At 56.6% G+C, this 15,217-nt stretch overlaps 2 protein-coding genes across 2 annotated transcripts; both read right to left on the bottom strand.

Annotated features, from left to right (window-relative positions):
* Positions 1–797: 797 nt before the first annotated feature.
* LOC116960435 (neutrophil cytosol factor 2) lies at positions 798–11,088 on the bottom strand. Its single transcript, XM_042806346.1, is given in 18 exon segments — positions 798–980; positions 982–1,013; positions 2,730–2,877; positions 3,116–3,143; positions 3,145–3,225; positions 3,306–3,447; positions 4,173–4,232; positions 5,890–5,968; positions 6,320–6,382; positions 6,689–6,833; positions 7,050–7,090; positions 8,240–8,299; positions 9,293–9,400; positions 9,766–9,900; positions 10,114–10,188; positions 10,190–10,223; positions 10,532–10,614; positions 10,726–11,088. Coding segments are annotated over 18 exon segments (1,728 nt in total). The 5' UTR covers positions 11,074–11,088; the 3' UTR covers positions 798–914.
* Positions 11,089–11,391: 303 nt separating this feature from the next.
* Positions 11,392–14,516, bottom strand: LOC116960437 (actin-related protein 2/3 complex subunit 5). The gene is made up of 4 exons (XM_032987802.2): positions 14,282–14,516; positions 13,936–14,008; positions 11,973–12,149; positions 11,392–11,480 (listed from the first exon to the last, which is right to left on the bottom strand). The coding sequence occupies exons 1-4, from the start codon at positions 14,422–14,424 to the stop codon at positions 11,418–11,420; spliced, it is 456 nt and encodes a 151-aa protein (XP_032843693.2). The 5' UTR covers positions 14,425–14,516; the 3' UTR covers positions 11,392–11,417.
* Between the last annotated feature and the right edge of the window lie 701 nt (positions 14,517–15,217).

Raw genomic sequence — 15,217 nt, 5'->3', positions numbered from 1 at the left:
CGTGCCAGGATCTGAAAGTGGGGAAACCGCTGCCCTTGGCGCCTTCGAAGGGAAGTGCTGCCAAGGCCCGGGGTGGCCGGCCGTGCCTGCAGCTTGCAGGGTTGGAGGGCAGGGCAGGGTAGATAATTTTAAAATGCCAGAAAGACTGGCTGTCAGCAGCTGGGGCAGGGGAAAGACTGGGAAAGTCGTGCTGGGGAGGCACAAACTGCTTGGATAAGGGAGTTTTGTTGGCTTTTCTAAAGGGGGGCAACTTCGCTGCTCTATGACCTGCTGGGATTCCAGGCAGTGTCTTTCAAAGTTACCGTCTCTTCGACTGCTGAGAAAAAGCTTTGAGAGACAGCTCCCAAAGGTGAAAAAAAAAAAAAAAAAAAAGTGTTTACTTTTATTGGTGCGGGGCTGGGGGGGGTTAAAGTCCCTGAGGTTTTGAAGTGGGTTGTCAGTCGGAGCAAGGCGAGGCTGCCCCGTGCCTCTTCAGCTCTTGGGGTTGGCAGTAATGTTTTGAGGAAGCAAGTGCAGCCTTTTCCTGGCCCGTAGCTTCCTGAACGCCCGTTCCTCTTCTGGATCTGCTGGCAGGGCTGTAAATGCAAGCGGCACCACCCTCGGGGCTTTTCCCAGCTGCTGGCACGTCTGTGCAAAAGCTTTGCTTAAGGATGGGGCGGGTGGGACAGAGCAAGTCTCTTGGCAAGCACAGGACTGAATGTGTTCCTAACGGGAAGACAGTCAGCAACTTACTAAAAAGTACCTGTTTCAGAGAACAATGCAACAGGTAAAATAAAAAACAACGCTTTTAATACAAGTAGCAGTAATACTTAAAGTTTATTTTCAGACGCGGTGACTAATATGGGAACTTCTTAACTGCAGCAGTTGAATTCTTAATTTCTTTCCACAGCCATGACTTTTAAGCTCTTCTGAAATCACATCTCTGGGTCTTCAGTGTTAGACTTTTGAATGAAAGCGGATGGGAAGATGCCTATCTTTCCCGTTGCACTGGCCTTCTAACCAGTCTTCATTCACTGGAAATAAAACAAACACAATTTTTGTCACCCTAGGGACGTACAGGAGCATAACAACCTCCACGTGCTGCAGACAGGCCCGAGATGGGCCATTTTAAGGTTTTCTGCTGATAACCTTTTAGCCGTGCTAAAGCCAGGTAAGAGAGAGGAATGTGGGAAGGAAAGGGGCTGAGAGGAATGAGGCAGGGGGCTAAGCTGTAAGATAAGAATGCACTGCCCAACGACGGTGGGAAAAGTAGATCAAAATAGAGACCCAAGGGGCTTAGAAACTGCCTTGAATAATAAATACAGTGAAACAAAGTGGGTGTGGGGAAGCAAGGAACAATACTGAGACCTTGGGCTGTCCTCTTCAAGGTGATAACAGGGAGTCCTATGTTCACCTGCTCTTTCCTGTTCATATAAAAAAAACAAAACAAAACACAAAAAAAAAAAACAAAAAAAACACAACAAAAAAAAACACCACCACCCAAGCTTCTGCTTACCCTGGGTTGAGGTAAAGCTTAGGAGCTCTGAAAGCCCTTGCTGTGGGGAACGAACTTTCTAATGGGAAATATTTAGCTCAGCAGTGAAGGGGAGAGTAGGAGTTGGGGGGGGAGGAGTCATCATGTTGTGTGGTGCAAAAACTCACCTGTACAGGAGAGAGGGGCGACTATGATTGCTTGTGGACTGCCGCCGAAGCCTGCCAGCCAGCACAAATTCGTGATAGAGCTACCGCTAGCAAAACACCCGTATTTCTCTGCCTTTAAAACTATTGGTGATGTCTTTATTTCACTCGGAGGTTCAGCTGAGGGCAACAAATGCCCTGTGCAGGGGTCTGTACGTAATTCTTCACCTGATAACGGGCTCACCGGCAGCTTTTCTGAAGCAACGGTCGCTTTGTCCTCCCTCCTGTGCAGGCTTGAAAGGATCCAGCTCAAAAACTCGTACTAGATCTTGCTGAGATTTAGTCTGTATTTAAGCCTCGGTTCTTATAAAAGCACTAAAGACTAATTTTGAAGAGGATTGAGGCTAATGGCAGATTGTAACCTTAAAACCAGCCAGAAAAAGCTGCGGGGCGAGAGGAATGGGAGTAGGAGCATTCTCCCCTCGCAAGGGCAGCAGCCGAACTTGAGGCATCTCCTTTCAAAAAACAAACTTCAACTCGGGAAGCTTAAACACGCCTCAAGTGCAACTCTCCCATCTTGAAAGTGTTTGGGGAAGGGGCTGGCAGGAGCTAGAATTCCAGAAGTCTGGAGGCTCAGCAACACTGCTCTTAGTGCTGCAGAGGAGGGCAACCCTTGGAGGTGTCCTGAGGTCGTCCTTCCCCCTGGCTTCCACCTGCCGCCTCACGCAAGCTCTGCGAAGCAGCTTTGTCTAACCTCTCTTGTAGAGCGTTTGCATTCAATGCAAGCTTTCTCCGCGTGCCCTGTGGCAGAAATCTGAGCAGCCTCTTTGCCTTCCCCAAGGTGGCAAGCAGCAGCTTGCCGGAGGGGGAGTTTGCTACCCGTGAGGGCTGCCTGGGCCGGGCTGGTGCTCTGCAGGTCCCCAGCGTGAAACGGTTTGCTTTGGAGGACAAGAGGATTTGGGAAAAGAGATCAAAGAAGCTTGTAGGCTCCGCTGAAGAACTCTGACCAAATCCTCCACAGTTTTTTCCACTGAGCTGAGCAGCAGCCGCTGCAGGCGCTCGGCATCACGGGGGGTCCCTCCCCTCCCCTGGCCCAGAAGGAGCACCATTACCTTTGGATAGAACGAGTATCACGTCTCCTGCCTGAAACTCCAGGTCTTCAGGTTGGGTGGCTTCGTAATCGTCCTGCGCCACGACTTGGGTCAGTCCCGTCTGCCCCGGCGACTCCTCCGGTTTGCTGTCTGGTAAAAACCCTTCTCCCTAGGGTAGGAAATAAGCCGGGTCAGGACACGTTTTGGCGGCTTTTTCTTTGTTCGGGGCTAAGAGAGACCAGCTCTGCCTCTCCCCTTGGCCTGCTCTTTGGCTCCTCTGCCTTTCAAGACGTCGCTGGCTTGCTTTGGAAGCCACGAGCCTGCGCTCGCGGCGAGGAAAGCAAAGGCAACGGCCGCTTAGGTTTCCTTGGCAGGAGCGGTGGCCGCCACCTCCAGCTGTCACCGACCTCCGTCATGTCACACCAGAGGGTCAGAGTTGTCCTTGCCCTGGCTCCAAGCCGCCTCCAGGTTCCCCGCGCTCAGAGCCACCGGCGCTTGGCTCTCCGCAGGCTTGTACCTGGGTGCGCAGAGGACGCGGGGTGAGGGCGGGAGCCCCGAAACCACGACCCCGGCTCCCCGCAGCGGGCAGCGCCTCACCTCAGCTGCGCGTGCTCGGGCTGGAGCTCCAGTTTCTTGCAAACCAGGTCCAGGAGCTCCGTGTAGGAGAGGCCCGGCTCGACTTGCAGGGCGACGGTGTATTTGTAATGCACCTTGAGGACGTGGGGGCTGGAGGCGGCTGCTCCGGCCTCCTGCGGGCGGGAAGGTGGATGTCAGAGCTCGTGGGGCTTGGCGAGGGCAGGGAGAGGGACCGGGACGTGGGGACTGCGGGGCAGCGGCTGGCTGCTGGGCAGGGGACACCTCTGCGGGCCTGGGCAGCCTTGGGTGCTTCCCTCGGGGACAGGGCAGCGGTGGTGCCGCCCGGGCTACCCCCGGATGTGCCCTGGGCTTGTCCCGGGAGAGAGCACAGGAATCGATGGGGCACTTCCCAACCCAACCGTGGCTTTCGGCTGACCAAATTCGAGGTGCGTCCACCCTCCAGCCCTCCTCATTCTTTCTTTTTGGGCCTCGGGGGTTGTTGTGTTTTGCCGCCTTTCTCCCCAGCGAGCCCTGTGATGCCGCTGACCCTGCACAGGGGTGTGTGTGCGTTACAGCCAAGCTCCCTCCCACTTCTCCCTTCTCAAGTGCCACAGGTCAACCAAGATGAGAGTCGTACCAGGGCTCTGCTGACAGCCCCGGGTCCACCGGGGACTCAGCCTGGAGGAGAGCTCCCAAAAAGCAGCCCTAGTCACCCGGTCGGGTCCTGATGACCTGCTGGCCCCTAGCCCTGTTGTTATGCTTTGGGGAAGCTCCTGAATGATGAAAACCTGAAACACTGCCAGGGCTGTGGTGCTTGCCGGGCCTGCCGGCACCTTTCAACGTGCAATAAATGCAGATCTGTAACCCCGACAGGACCTCGGGGTCTGCGTTCGCAAGGTGTTCCCTCTGCTGCATCTCTCGGCTGCGTCGCAGGAGCGGGAACGTGGTCTGTGGAGGAAGAAAGAGGTGGCTCGACAAGTGGGACAGGGTAGGCATTGCTGCCCTGTGCCTAAATACACATCCAGTTCTCCTGCAGCCCTTCTCCTTGACGCCCGTCTTTATCTGCAGCAACACCGAGCAAGCCGGGAGCCAACAGGGGTCCCCTGAACGGACGGAGCACCAGCTGCGATGGGGGTTCATCCACTGGATTTTAAATATAACCCCTGAGCAGAGGATTGGGCTCTGTGCCTTCTCTTTTACAGGGATGGGAGCTTTAGGGGTGGGATGTCTTTCCTGGGTGGAGTCAAACACATAAATAAATAAAATAAATGAACTGCTGGTTTTGGTGTCTTTGCTCTTCTGATCTCCCTCGGTCCATACTGAAAACCGTAGGCGATCCCTGCCCTTCACCAGGGTTATAAAGTTAAATTCAGACCTCCGGGTAGGGTGATTTGATGCAGGTTTGCTGAAGTCTCTTCGCAAGGATCTGCCCTGGGTTTTGTCAGTGCTTTGACACGACTGTGCTCGTTAGGGGAAGAGCCAGAGCTGCGCTGTCGAATGCGATCCCACGGCTGGATCTGCGAGGGCTTTTGGTGCCGTAAAGATGCTCTTGGAGGTTGTTGGGGCCCTTGAGCCCGTAACTCCCGTGAGCCGCGGCCATTCTCTGTAGCAGCTTTACCCCCGGGCTGCCTCTGAGGCTGCTCTGCTTGAGGCACGAGCCCTCTCCTGCCATTAGTGGTCTTTTGGCCCGCCTTTCCCCACCTCCGCCTGGCTCAGGCCCCCCCCGGGAGCAGGGGGTTGCCAACTGGTTGTCCACAGGTTCCTCTTTCTTTCGGCAGGTCGGGGGGGCGATAGCCGGAATAAACTGCAGCAGGTTAACGCCCGTGCGGCGGGGGCTCTGCACGGTGATCATTTCTACCCCACATGGGTCTTGCTCGCGGCTCAGCCGCAGGCTCCCACCTCCCAGCACCGCGTGACGTTTTCTGGAGAGGGCAACTCCCACCCCTTCCTCCCGGCTCTGCGTTTTGGCTCGTGCTCCCACGTGCCCACGCGTGCTCCTCAGCTTTAAACAGCCATTTCGGACCGTGCAGCCGGGCCGAGGCAGGCGGCAGAGCCCTATTTTGGCTTCCCAGCAGCCTGAACCAACTGCGCTGGGGGCGATGTGGTGGCCCTGGTGCTGCCCTCCCGGCCCCCGGGAGGTGGGACGCCACGTACCGCTGGCCAGGAATCCCCTTCCCAGGGCAACCACAGCTCGTCCCAACCGAGCCCAGCTCACAGCAGCACCGCAACCACCTGCAGGTGCCCTGCTCTAAGCCGGTAAGGAACCTTCTCCGAGGCTCAGACAAGCCGGGTCACTCGCTCCGATCCTACCCCCAGGCCCTTTTACTCCATTAGTCCCTGTGCTAATTAAGAGCAGGGAGGGACTTGCTTTCCTTGAGGACCCACGTGCTCTATTTTACTCCATCCCCAGCCCTGAGGTTGCTACTCTGCCTCCTGCTTTAATGTCTCCCCATCCTTGACCGCAAATGGCTCCAGGAACGAGATGGAGATGGAGATGAGCCCTACCCCTGGTCTCAAAGCCTGAGGACACAGCACTGAGGAAACCATCCCAAACCTGCAGCCGGGGGTTTCAGCCCTAAGGCCCCCCCTGTCCCCCCTCACTGACCTGGTGGTGGCCGCCGCGGCTTCGCCGGAGCGAGGGAGCTGGGTGACTCTGGGATTTCATCTTCAAGAGGGGTTTCGTCCTGTGTCAGGTGCTGTTGCCTCATGGACACCCCCTCACCCCCCCCTTCCAACCCGCTGTTTTCCCAAGGTCTGTTTGGGGCGTTGAACCGGGGAGGGGTGACTTCGCTACCCCCTTATCTCCCAGGCTTCGCCAACCACCACCTGGGAGGCCGCCAACACAGCATCTGCCCAGATTTTGCAGGTCTCTGAGCGCACGGGAAGGTGACCATGAGCCAGAAGAACCAACCCCAGCATTACGAGGGGGGAAGGGGCTGCAGGTACGGCTCCTGCTGGAAGGCCCAGGATAGGTGGTGAGTGAAAGTGTGGGGATCTGCTCTCCCCAGGACACCGTCTGTCCTGGGCTCTCTCACCTGGATGTGCAGCTTGTTCTGGAGCTCCACAGGCTCGAGGTAGTTGCAGGGGACGATCCCTTTCTGTGGGGGAAGGAGAGACGAGTGAGGACTGCTTGGCAAGGAGGCAACCCACTGCTGGAGGACACAACGGAGCTTGTCCTCGCCCTGCCCTGAATCCAGGAGAGTCCCCGAGGCCTGAAGGCTATTTGCTGAAGGTTGGGTGGGTTTCACCAAAACCTGTGGCCGAAGCCAGGGTGGGCATAAGGGACTTCAGTCAGAAACTCATTTCGTTGCTGTTGGCAAAGCTTTGCCCTACAAGTCCTCTGCAGAACCTCACAGCGTCCGCCCCATCATCTGCCCCCCTCCCGCCGAGCACGCCGCTGGTACCTTTCCGTTGAACATCACCGTAGCCCAGTTGTCCTTCTCTTTCTTCAGGACAAAGACAATGTTTCCCAGCAGGACCTGCAGCTCCTCGTCTGTCTCGGGGATGAACTCGTACAGGACGCGATGTGGCTGCCCTTTGAGGGCCCTGGGTGTGGGCGCAGTGGACAGATCAGGAAGGTGGGAAAATCCGTTGGTTTACTTTGTAGGAGGAACCCAGACCTCTGCCTCCTTGTTTCTATGAGCTGTTCCCCCTCCCCGCTGAGGTCTGGGTGCTGGCTGGACGCTCGGCTGCGACGGTGCCGGATGGGGTTGGACCTGGCTGCACGGGTTAGCAGCGTTGTCCATACTTGGTCCAACTTCCCTGAGGATTTCTGGGGTCTTGGGCCTGGGTGGAGGACCAGAGGCCTGCCAACAAGATGACAGAAAATGATCAGTAATCTGGAGGATTTTGGTTGCTTTGTAGAAATGTCCTGCAGCCTTCTACCACGCCTGCCATCACCCCTACACGATCCCTTCCTCCCCGTGCCGGTGTCAGGTCAGATGAGTTGAACCTAAATGTTTTCGGCTCTCTGCCACCCAGATGCGTAACGCAGCTGTCTGGAGTGCCATGAGGAATATCACCGGCTTTGCTCTTTCTAAGGAGCAGTTTCCAAATTCTCCCAGCTGCCGTTGGTTTTCAGAGGCACGATCCTGTTTCCGCTCATGGTTTTGGTTTCAGCTCACAGAGGGCTGAGACCAGGGATTTGAGATCTGCTGGTTTAAACTAAGTTGTGCGTCCCCGTATCCTCCCATTCCCGTGCTTGTAAAATCCCCTGCTGCCGTCACAGTTCTTCACAGTCTCTCCTGCCTATGTGATTTAAGGTTTCTGGTGGATTTTATCAACCCTCTGAAGAAGCTACTTGAAATAAGCCTGGCTCCTGTAGTGAGATGTCAACACTTGGCTGCGTTGAGAAGAGTCTATTTTGTCCTGTGTAACGGTGCTGCAGGCTGCAGCGGCTGCGCTCCCCTGTATCCTCTCAGAGCTCCTGTGAAAACTCTCGGGTGCCTTTAGCGATGGAAAGACGCAGCTACATCGTCAGGGAAATGTCACAGAAAACGCGAAGGGCTTTGGGAACAGGGGGGAGGAAGGAGAACGGAAGCAGAACCGCTCTTGTTTCTCCACTCACGCTCAGACAGCTGAACCCCGGTGAATCTGGCCGGGAGGGTCTGAGACAGCTCCCTGCCGAAAGCCGTGACCCCGCAGCAACAGGGGGGGGTGGGGCAGGGGCAGAGGATGCGCCGCCAGGCCACGACTTCCCCGTTCAGGGAACCGTCTTAGCCTCGACCACAGCCGTAGGTGGGTTTGGGCCACCCTTTCCGATGATGGAGGGAGCAGCTGAGACGTGGGGGCGGCGTCCGCCTCCTCCCCACGGCAGTAGCAGAGAGTTCACGGTGACCATGGTGCCCTTTGCTCCCCACTGTGAGTCAGAGCCCGCGGCAAGCTGGGGGATGATACCCATCCCCACGGCCCCCCTCAACTTTCACCAGGGATGCTGTTCACTGGCGGTGCCTTACCTGTGGCTGGAGTGGAGCAAATCCCGAAAAGTCATCCTTGTCCACCACAGATGCCACCACCTAGAGCCAAAGACAGACAGGTAGCGACTTGGTGCTTGTAGACCTCTTAGACCTCTGATGCTGGCCAAGCCAAGTTCCTCAGGATGCTTCAGGTTCAAGAGGGGCTGTGACATTAGCCGAAGCATCTTTGATTACAGTCTGAGTGCTTCTGGCACCAAAACTCACCTCTCAGCTGGGGTAAGTTCTCAGCTCTTAGCCTCACTGTTACTGTGCTTAGGGTTGCCACAAGCTAAAAGTTTCCCTTCACGTTTTAATCACAAATGTTGAAGGGAGCCAAAGTGTCCAGCTCAAGCCCTTACCTCCTATAGGTGTTTATTAGCTTTCTAAACATAATTTAGAAAGTTAATAAATGTTTGTGTGCGTGCTTCTGGGGTTCCCCTGACACCCAAGGGGCTGCCTGGCTCTCGGTCACCCGATTCCCCGTGCCTGCACGGCCGATGGTTCCCTTCCCAGAGGAGAGCTCCTCCCAGGACTGGAGCCCAGGGGCGATATCCCAGTGCTTGGATTTTGCATACTTAAGGGAGAAAGGTTTGCTCACTTCTCGGAGCTGAAAAGCCCCTTTCAGATGGAGCAGAGGAAGAACTGGAGGCAATTTGTGGGTGTCAAATGCTAAATAGCTTCTTCCTCCCCCCCACACACCTCCTCCTTGAAAAAAATCTTGGCTCGAGTTGAAGCTCCAGGGGGACCTTTCCAGCTCATTGCTGACTCACTGTCCCTCATGTCCCACTAAGGAGAGAAACTGAAAATAGGTCATGCTCTGCAGAAACATGTTTTTAGCAACTCTATTCTTGCAGAGTCCCTGTTCCCCATGAGACCCTCGATGTGCCATCCCTCTCTCCACTCCCGGGGGGGTCCCTGCAGCACGGACCGGCTCCGTAGCTCTGGCTGCCCACCAGGCAGCAGGTACCTGCTCAGAGCGGGGGTGAGAAGGTGGCCGGCAGCTCTCCTCAGCCCACAGGCTTGGCCTGAATAAATGAGATATTTCTTTCTTACCATAGCCTTTCCCAGGTAGTCCTTCTTCTCCAGCTGAGCCACTTGCTTTTCGTTCGGTCTAAACAGCTTCCCCGTGGGAATGGCCACCAGCTCGCAGAGCTTCTGCTTCTGTAGCACAAGAGAAGTCATCGCTTCTTCAGAGGCGAGGTGACTGCTTAATGTCGCCTTCCTTCTACCTCTGGGGTTAAGGTCTCGCTCCGTAAAGCCAAAACACCACTATGACAGCCCAACCCCAGCCCTCACATGGTCCAATTTAACCAAGCCTTCCCTTTCCTGCCTCCCCTGTGACCCAAAGCTCTTCCCACCAAGTTGTGTCTCACTGCAACACCCACATTTTGCTCAGCCAGCCTGCTGTGCTTTTCTCCAGCTCTGCTAAAGCCGTAGCTAGAAGTCGCTTTCTCCATCACTGGGGTTTTTCTCCCTCCTCCCTGCTGTCAGCAAACACGGCGGCTGTAAGACCTGCTCCTCCTTACCAGGATGGCTTCCATCGCCCTGTCGAGCTTGTTGTGCTGGGGCTCGCTCTTCATGCTCATGGCCAGCATCAAGTGCTCCTCAGCCTTCCTCCAGTCCTCCAGCGTGGCGTACACCAGCGCGATGTTGTAGAGGATCTGCCGGAGGGATGGGAGCAAGGAAATGTGCTCTTAGAGCAGCCAACCCGTGGCCGGGAGCGTGGTAAAAGAGAGGGCAGCAGGGCGGTGGCACTGCGTCAGCTTGCTCGCTTTTTGGCAAGGCGCAAGGAGAGGTTGGCTGTTTTCTCCTTAGATTTCTTGAGCTGGTGAGCAGACCTTTGGGATCCAAACTGTCGGTCAAGTCTTTCTCACCTCGCAAGCAAAGAGCCTGTACCGCAGCCCCAGGATCTTGTAGTCGATGAGCTGGTTGCCTCGCAGCTGGGCCAGCTGCCTCTTTGAAATCCTCAACGGCCTTTTCATGGCTGTGGAGCGGAGGACAAGGGTGTCACTGCCTCGTGGTGGCAACCTGCCTGCCTCTAAGTCTTTACTTCAACTTGTGTGAGTTTAGTTGGGGCTCTCCTCTTTCCTTGCAGTGTTTTCAGACACCCCAGGGGGAGGAGAGGTGCTCCAAGGCTGGTGTTAATCCCAAGACTGCACTGCTGATGAAGAGGAGATTGTTCTACCTCGAGGGGTTGCAGTATGGCCCCTGGGCTACCAACCAGCCTGGGGCTGTCCTCAGCCAAAGGCTGGCATCTCCCCAGAAATGAAACTTTAAACCTCTTTCACTCACTTCTGCCTCCGGTAAAACACAGTCCCCCGCTGGAAATAAGCCACTGCCAGGTGCTTGTCGCAGCTGATGCTCTGGGTGAACGCCTGCACAGAGGTAGGAGTGGGGCAAAAAAGTGTGTCTGGGGGCCAGGGGTGGGGGGCAAAAAGGGAAGAAGACCTCTAAAAAACTGAGGGCGTAGTGATTGCGTACCTTACCTCCTCCGCCTCGGCCAGCTTCCCCAGAACAAGGTGGATGCAGCCGATGTTAAAGCACATTTTGGCAGGGGGGTTCTGGACGGCCGTGAAGGCATCCAGGGCTGCCCTCCACTCCTTCCCATCCGCCGCGCACACCCCTTCTTGCCACAACCGGATCGTCTCCACCAGGGACACGGCGCGGTGGGAGCGGGACGCCGCGGGGTCCCCGGCTGCGTCCTGGGGCTCGCCCCCCTCTCTTTGTCCTCCCTTGCGGCGCGGCTCGGCCTCTCTCGAGCTCCCTTCTCCCCGTCCTTCTGCCTTCCCCGCTGCCCGTGTCACAAACCTGGCAGGAAGTGGCCTCACTCGCATCACTGAAACACGGCCCCGGGCTGGGGAAGTGAAGCAGAGGCTGCCTCCGCCGCAGCGGGTTTCCACCGCTTGCAAGCCAGGTCCTCTCCGGCCGCCGCTCCTCACCTCCTCGGGTTCTGCTTCTCCTGTTTGTTCAGACAAAAGCCACGGATTTTTGCCGGCCAGCTGGTTGATCAGGTCAAATTTAAGGTTGCAGTGCCGCCGAGGGAGCGCTGCAGCCGAGCCCCTCGTGCCCTCCGAAGCGTGGTCCTCGGTCCACGGGGCAGCAATGGCATTCGCTGGTTTGGTTTTTGCACCAGCATTTCCCACGCCGTGGGTGGCGGACAAGCCACTCGCTGCTGGATTTAAACCGTTTTCCTGGCAGCCAAAACGCAGACAATGGACCCTACTCCTCCAGCAGCCAGGGCCTGGGAAGAGAAATACAGCAGTTAACAGCAGATCAAAGCAGCTACGGGCCAAACTGACTGCTGGCCAGAACGGCCTCTGGCTGCTTTTCAAACCAGCATCTCCCCGCTCTTTACATTAAAAATGAAACTCTCACACTCAGGGTGCGAGGAAAGGACGATCGCCTTCGCTTTGAAGGCAGTTATTCAGCAGGCTTTTATTTCCCTGCATAACCAAGTTGCAGATTTTGTTTCCCTCTAGGAAGGAAATTCCAGCTCCATCTGCTTGAATCACCGGATTGAAACATTTCGCTTGCCTCACTCTAACGTAAAACCAAATTTTAACTGTAGAATCTTCACCCGAGGAATCAAGAGCAGCAGGCACACGAGCTTGCAGGAGCATTTTGGTTTCAGCGGGCAGAAAGGCAGCTCTTACCGGGCTCGGCGAGCGTGCCTCGGGGCCCCAGAACCTGCTACCGCCGATAACCCCGGCGAGAGCAGGCCCTACAAACGCACCTCCTCGTGCCACTGCAGCAGCACAGCGCTGCTGCTGTCCGAGGGGCTCTCAAAGCCTTTGCAGATGTACTTCATCAGCAGGTCGACACCGTTCTTGTCCAGCGACTGCACCGCCTTCTCAGTATCGTTGGCTTTGAAAGAGATGAGGACCTCCAGGACAATACTTTCTGCGCGGTCCTGTCAACAAACAAGGCAAGGAAAGATACATTCACTCTTGAATAAGGTGTGTTCAAATATTACCCATCAATCCCATAAACAAAGCTAGATATTTTTTTTTTAAAACAATTCTAAAATCTGTTTGAATAGGGCAGTTTGCACACAAAGCTTGTGATGATAATGTATAATGGATATGTCCTCCCAGTGATAAACAGCATAAAAGAGTTTAAGGCATTTGTCCTGCTCTGGGGTTTCTGCCTCTCTGGTGGCATTTGCAATTCGCCACCTATTACATGAGTTTACAGCTACACAATATAAATTTTCACATGGAAAACCCAAGGTCTGGTAAACTCCAAAAGAATTAGAAGAATAAAGTACTTGCCACCAGAGCCTTTTCCATGCCTTTGCACTGTATAATGAGCTACAAGTATTCTATTCCATGCAAATGCCATTAGCCAGCCTGGAAGAGGTGACTGCTGGAAGCCACAGGTTTTCAAGAGAGTCAGCTGTCCCAGGCACGCAGGATGCAACCTGGCAGCATTAATATTCTGCACTAATAACCCTTTGCAAGTTGATCTGGATGTCACTGCAAACCCAGGAACGTGTGTGGCATGATTACAGCGGCAGATTAGCCACGTAATCAGCAAAAAGCAGCTCTTCCTGTTCATCCATCACTAACTCAGGGAGGGTGAAAGAAAAAGGTCTTGGGTTTGTTGGACTTTTGAATGATTCCATTATAGAAATGCTTCAAGTAGCTTCCTCCTCCAGAAATTACAGGTGTTAGTGTTCCCGTTCAATTTTACATCCCACAGCTGCTCAGGCTTAGCGAGACCCCACATGAAGAACTATAAGTAAAAACATAAAAGTTCCATGAGATCAAGTGAAAATGAAGCCAAACATTACAATTCAGTCACTCTGCCCTCTTCAATTCCACCGCCTTCCAAGCATATTCTGAAATACATCAATACACATCTAATGGAAACAAGCCCGTTAATGTGGGGACAAAGCTGCTCCATCTTTCGTACAGCACCATTTGTAACAAGCAGCTGGATCTCAGAACCCCCTCTGAAAACCCTCAGGAAAGGGCTGGGGCTAGCTGAAAAAAAAAAATCTCCACCGGTGGCCTGGTGAGCAGCACGGAAACGTGCCCGTGGGCCTCTCCTCGAGCGGGGAGAGCAGACCTCCACAGGCGCTCACCGTCAGGCAGTTCCACAGCTCATCTGCCTGTTCCTCTCGCCGCTGCAGTCAGGAGCCATTCCAGGTTTTTTTCTGGGGAGATTCAGAAATACATGCAGGCAGCAGGCTCCTATAGTCTGTCATGGGGGGAGGGTTTGCGTTTTCCGAGGTTTTAACGGCTTCATTTTGACTGGATGCAATAACCAGCAGTTCTTCCTTTTTTGTAGGTTCACGGTCTGGCCGAGCGAGCAGAGTTTCCTTCGTCAGAGGTGACAACTGCAGTTGTGGTTCCCCGACCGTTCGGCGCCGACTCCATCCGTGTGCTGCCAGGGCTGGGTCAGACACGGGCACCCGGCGGCGCGCGGGGTTAGCCAGGGCACGGCACCCACACCCAGCGCGGGTGGGAGAGCGCGCCAAACCTCACCGAGCACCAGCTAACGGTGTACGGACAGGTGGCATCCGAGCTGCGGGATTTGGGGTGAAACTAAAACACCGGCTGTTGAGCAATCAGGGAATACCCTAAACCCAGCTTCCTCAAAGTACGCCCTGGCAGGGTTGGTGGGGTCGGGGTTACAGACACAGGGAAGGATTTTTAAGGAGTGACCCCTGAGTGAGTTTGCTGCCATTTCACCTTCACTGCCTGGTTCTTTGTGTGGATCGGAGGGTTCTTCAGAGCCGCCTGCAGCGCGGCCATCGTGTTCCCGGTGCCGGAGGGTTAAGGACCAGGCACCGAGAATTCCCAAGTCGGCAGCAGCAGCCCCAGCACGGCGATGCCGCTCGACCCAAAACGCTTCGGGTTCGGCGGCTGCAACGCTTCCCTCAGCGGATCGCACGGATTACCCCCTTCCCGCCCTCCTGTCAGCACACGGACGGGCACGGACGTTCCCCTAAAGCCAGCCCCGGCCTCGCCCCGCACCCCGCTCCCCGCCGCGGCCGCGCCTCACGGGACTACTTGCCGCCCGGCGGCGGAAGGATATGGCCGCAGGCACGAGTCCACCTCGCCCTCATCGGGCCCCGCTTGCCCGTCGCCTCCTTCCTCCTCATCCACGAACTTGTTCTCGTCGTACTCGCCCACGTCCACCCGGCGGAACCGCGCCGATGACACCGTGTGCTTCGCCATGGCCGCCCCGCCGCCGCCCCCCCCCCGCCGCTCCCGCCGCCCGGCCGCGCGCTGAGGGGACGGGGCCGCCCGGCCGCGCGCTGAGGGGACGGGGCCGCCCCCCGGCCTGGCGACGCCCCGAGGGGCGGTGCGGTGCGACGGCTGCCATTGGTCGGCTGCCAGCGGGGGGCCGTTCCCCGGGCAGATCGGCGGCTCCCATTGTGTCGGCGGCCAGCGGTAGGGCGGGGCGTTGCCCGGGTGAGGGGCTCAGCGTCCGGTCGCCGTGGTTACGGACGCGGCGGTCCCGCCCAAGTCCCAGCGGTCGCGGATCGGGCCGGTGCCCCCAGACGCGGTCGCCGCCGGGCGCCGGCGAGCGGGCGGGTCCTCCTGGCCGAGCCCAGTCAAGCGAGCCTTCCCCGCGGACCCGGAGGCAGTGCGCCATGCCGTGCGGCATCAGATTAGGTCGCTGTTTCAGACGGGTACGAGCAAGGCAGGAGCCCCCCCCCCTCTCCTCACAGTCCCGGGGCGGGGCGGGGCGGGGGGGGGGGGGCGGGGGTGGGGGGGGCCAAGGAACGGGGGGGAGTGCCAACGGACGGGGTGCCCGGGCTCTGAGCGCGGAACTCCGAGCTCTCAAACACCGCTTTGTTCCTCCAAGAGTCAAAAAAACAGCACCTGGCTTCACGTTTCTTGTCAAAAAGAAGCGATCGCCCCCGCACGCCAGCGCGGACGGCTGCCCGCGGCCGTGCCGGTGAGCGTTTTATCCGAAAGCGTAGAGTGAGTATGGCCTAATTCAAGAAAGCTTTTCTAAAAAAGC

The sequence above is a fragment of the Tyto alba genome, unplaced genomic scaffold (genome assembly GCF_018691265.1).
Source record: "Tyto alba isolate M040663 unplaced genomic scaffold, T.alba_DEE_v4.0 Super-Scaffold_1000006, whole genome shotgun sequence".
NCBI classification, from domain to species: Eukaryota; Metazoa; Chordata; class Aves; order Strigiformes; family Tytonidae; genus Tyto; species Tyto alba.
The sequence above is the reverse complement of the archived record's forward strand: the minus strand, read 5'-3'. Positions and strand labels throughout refer to the sequence as shown.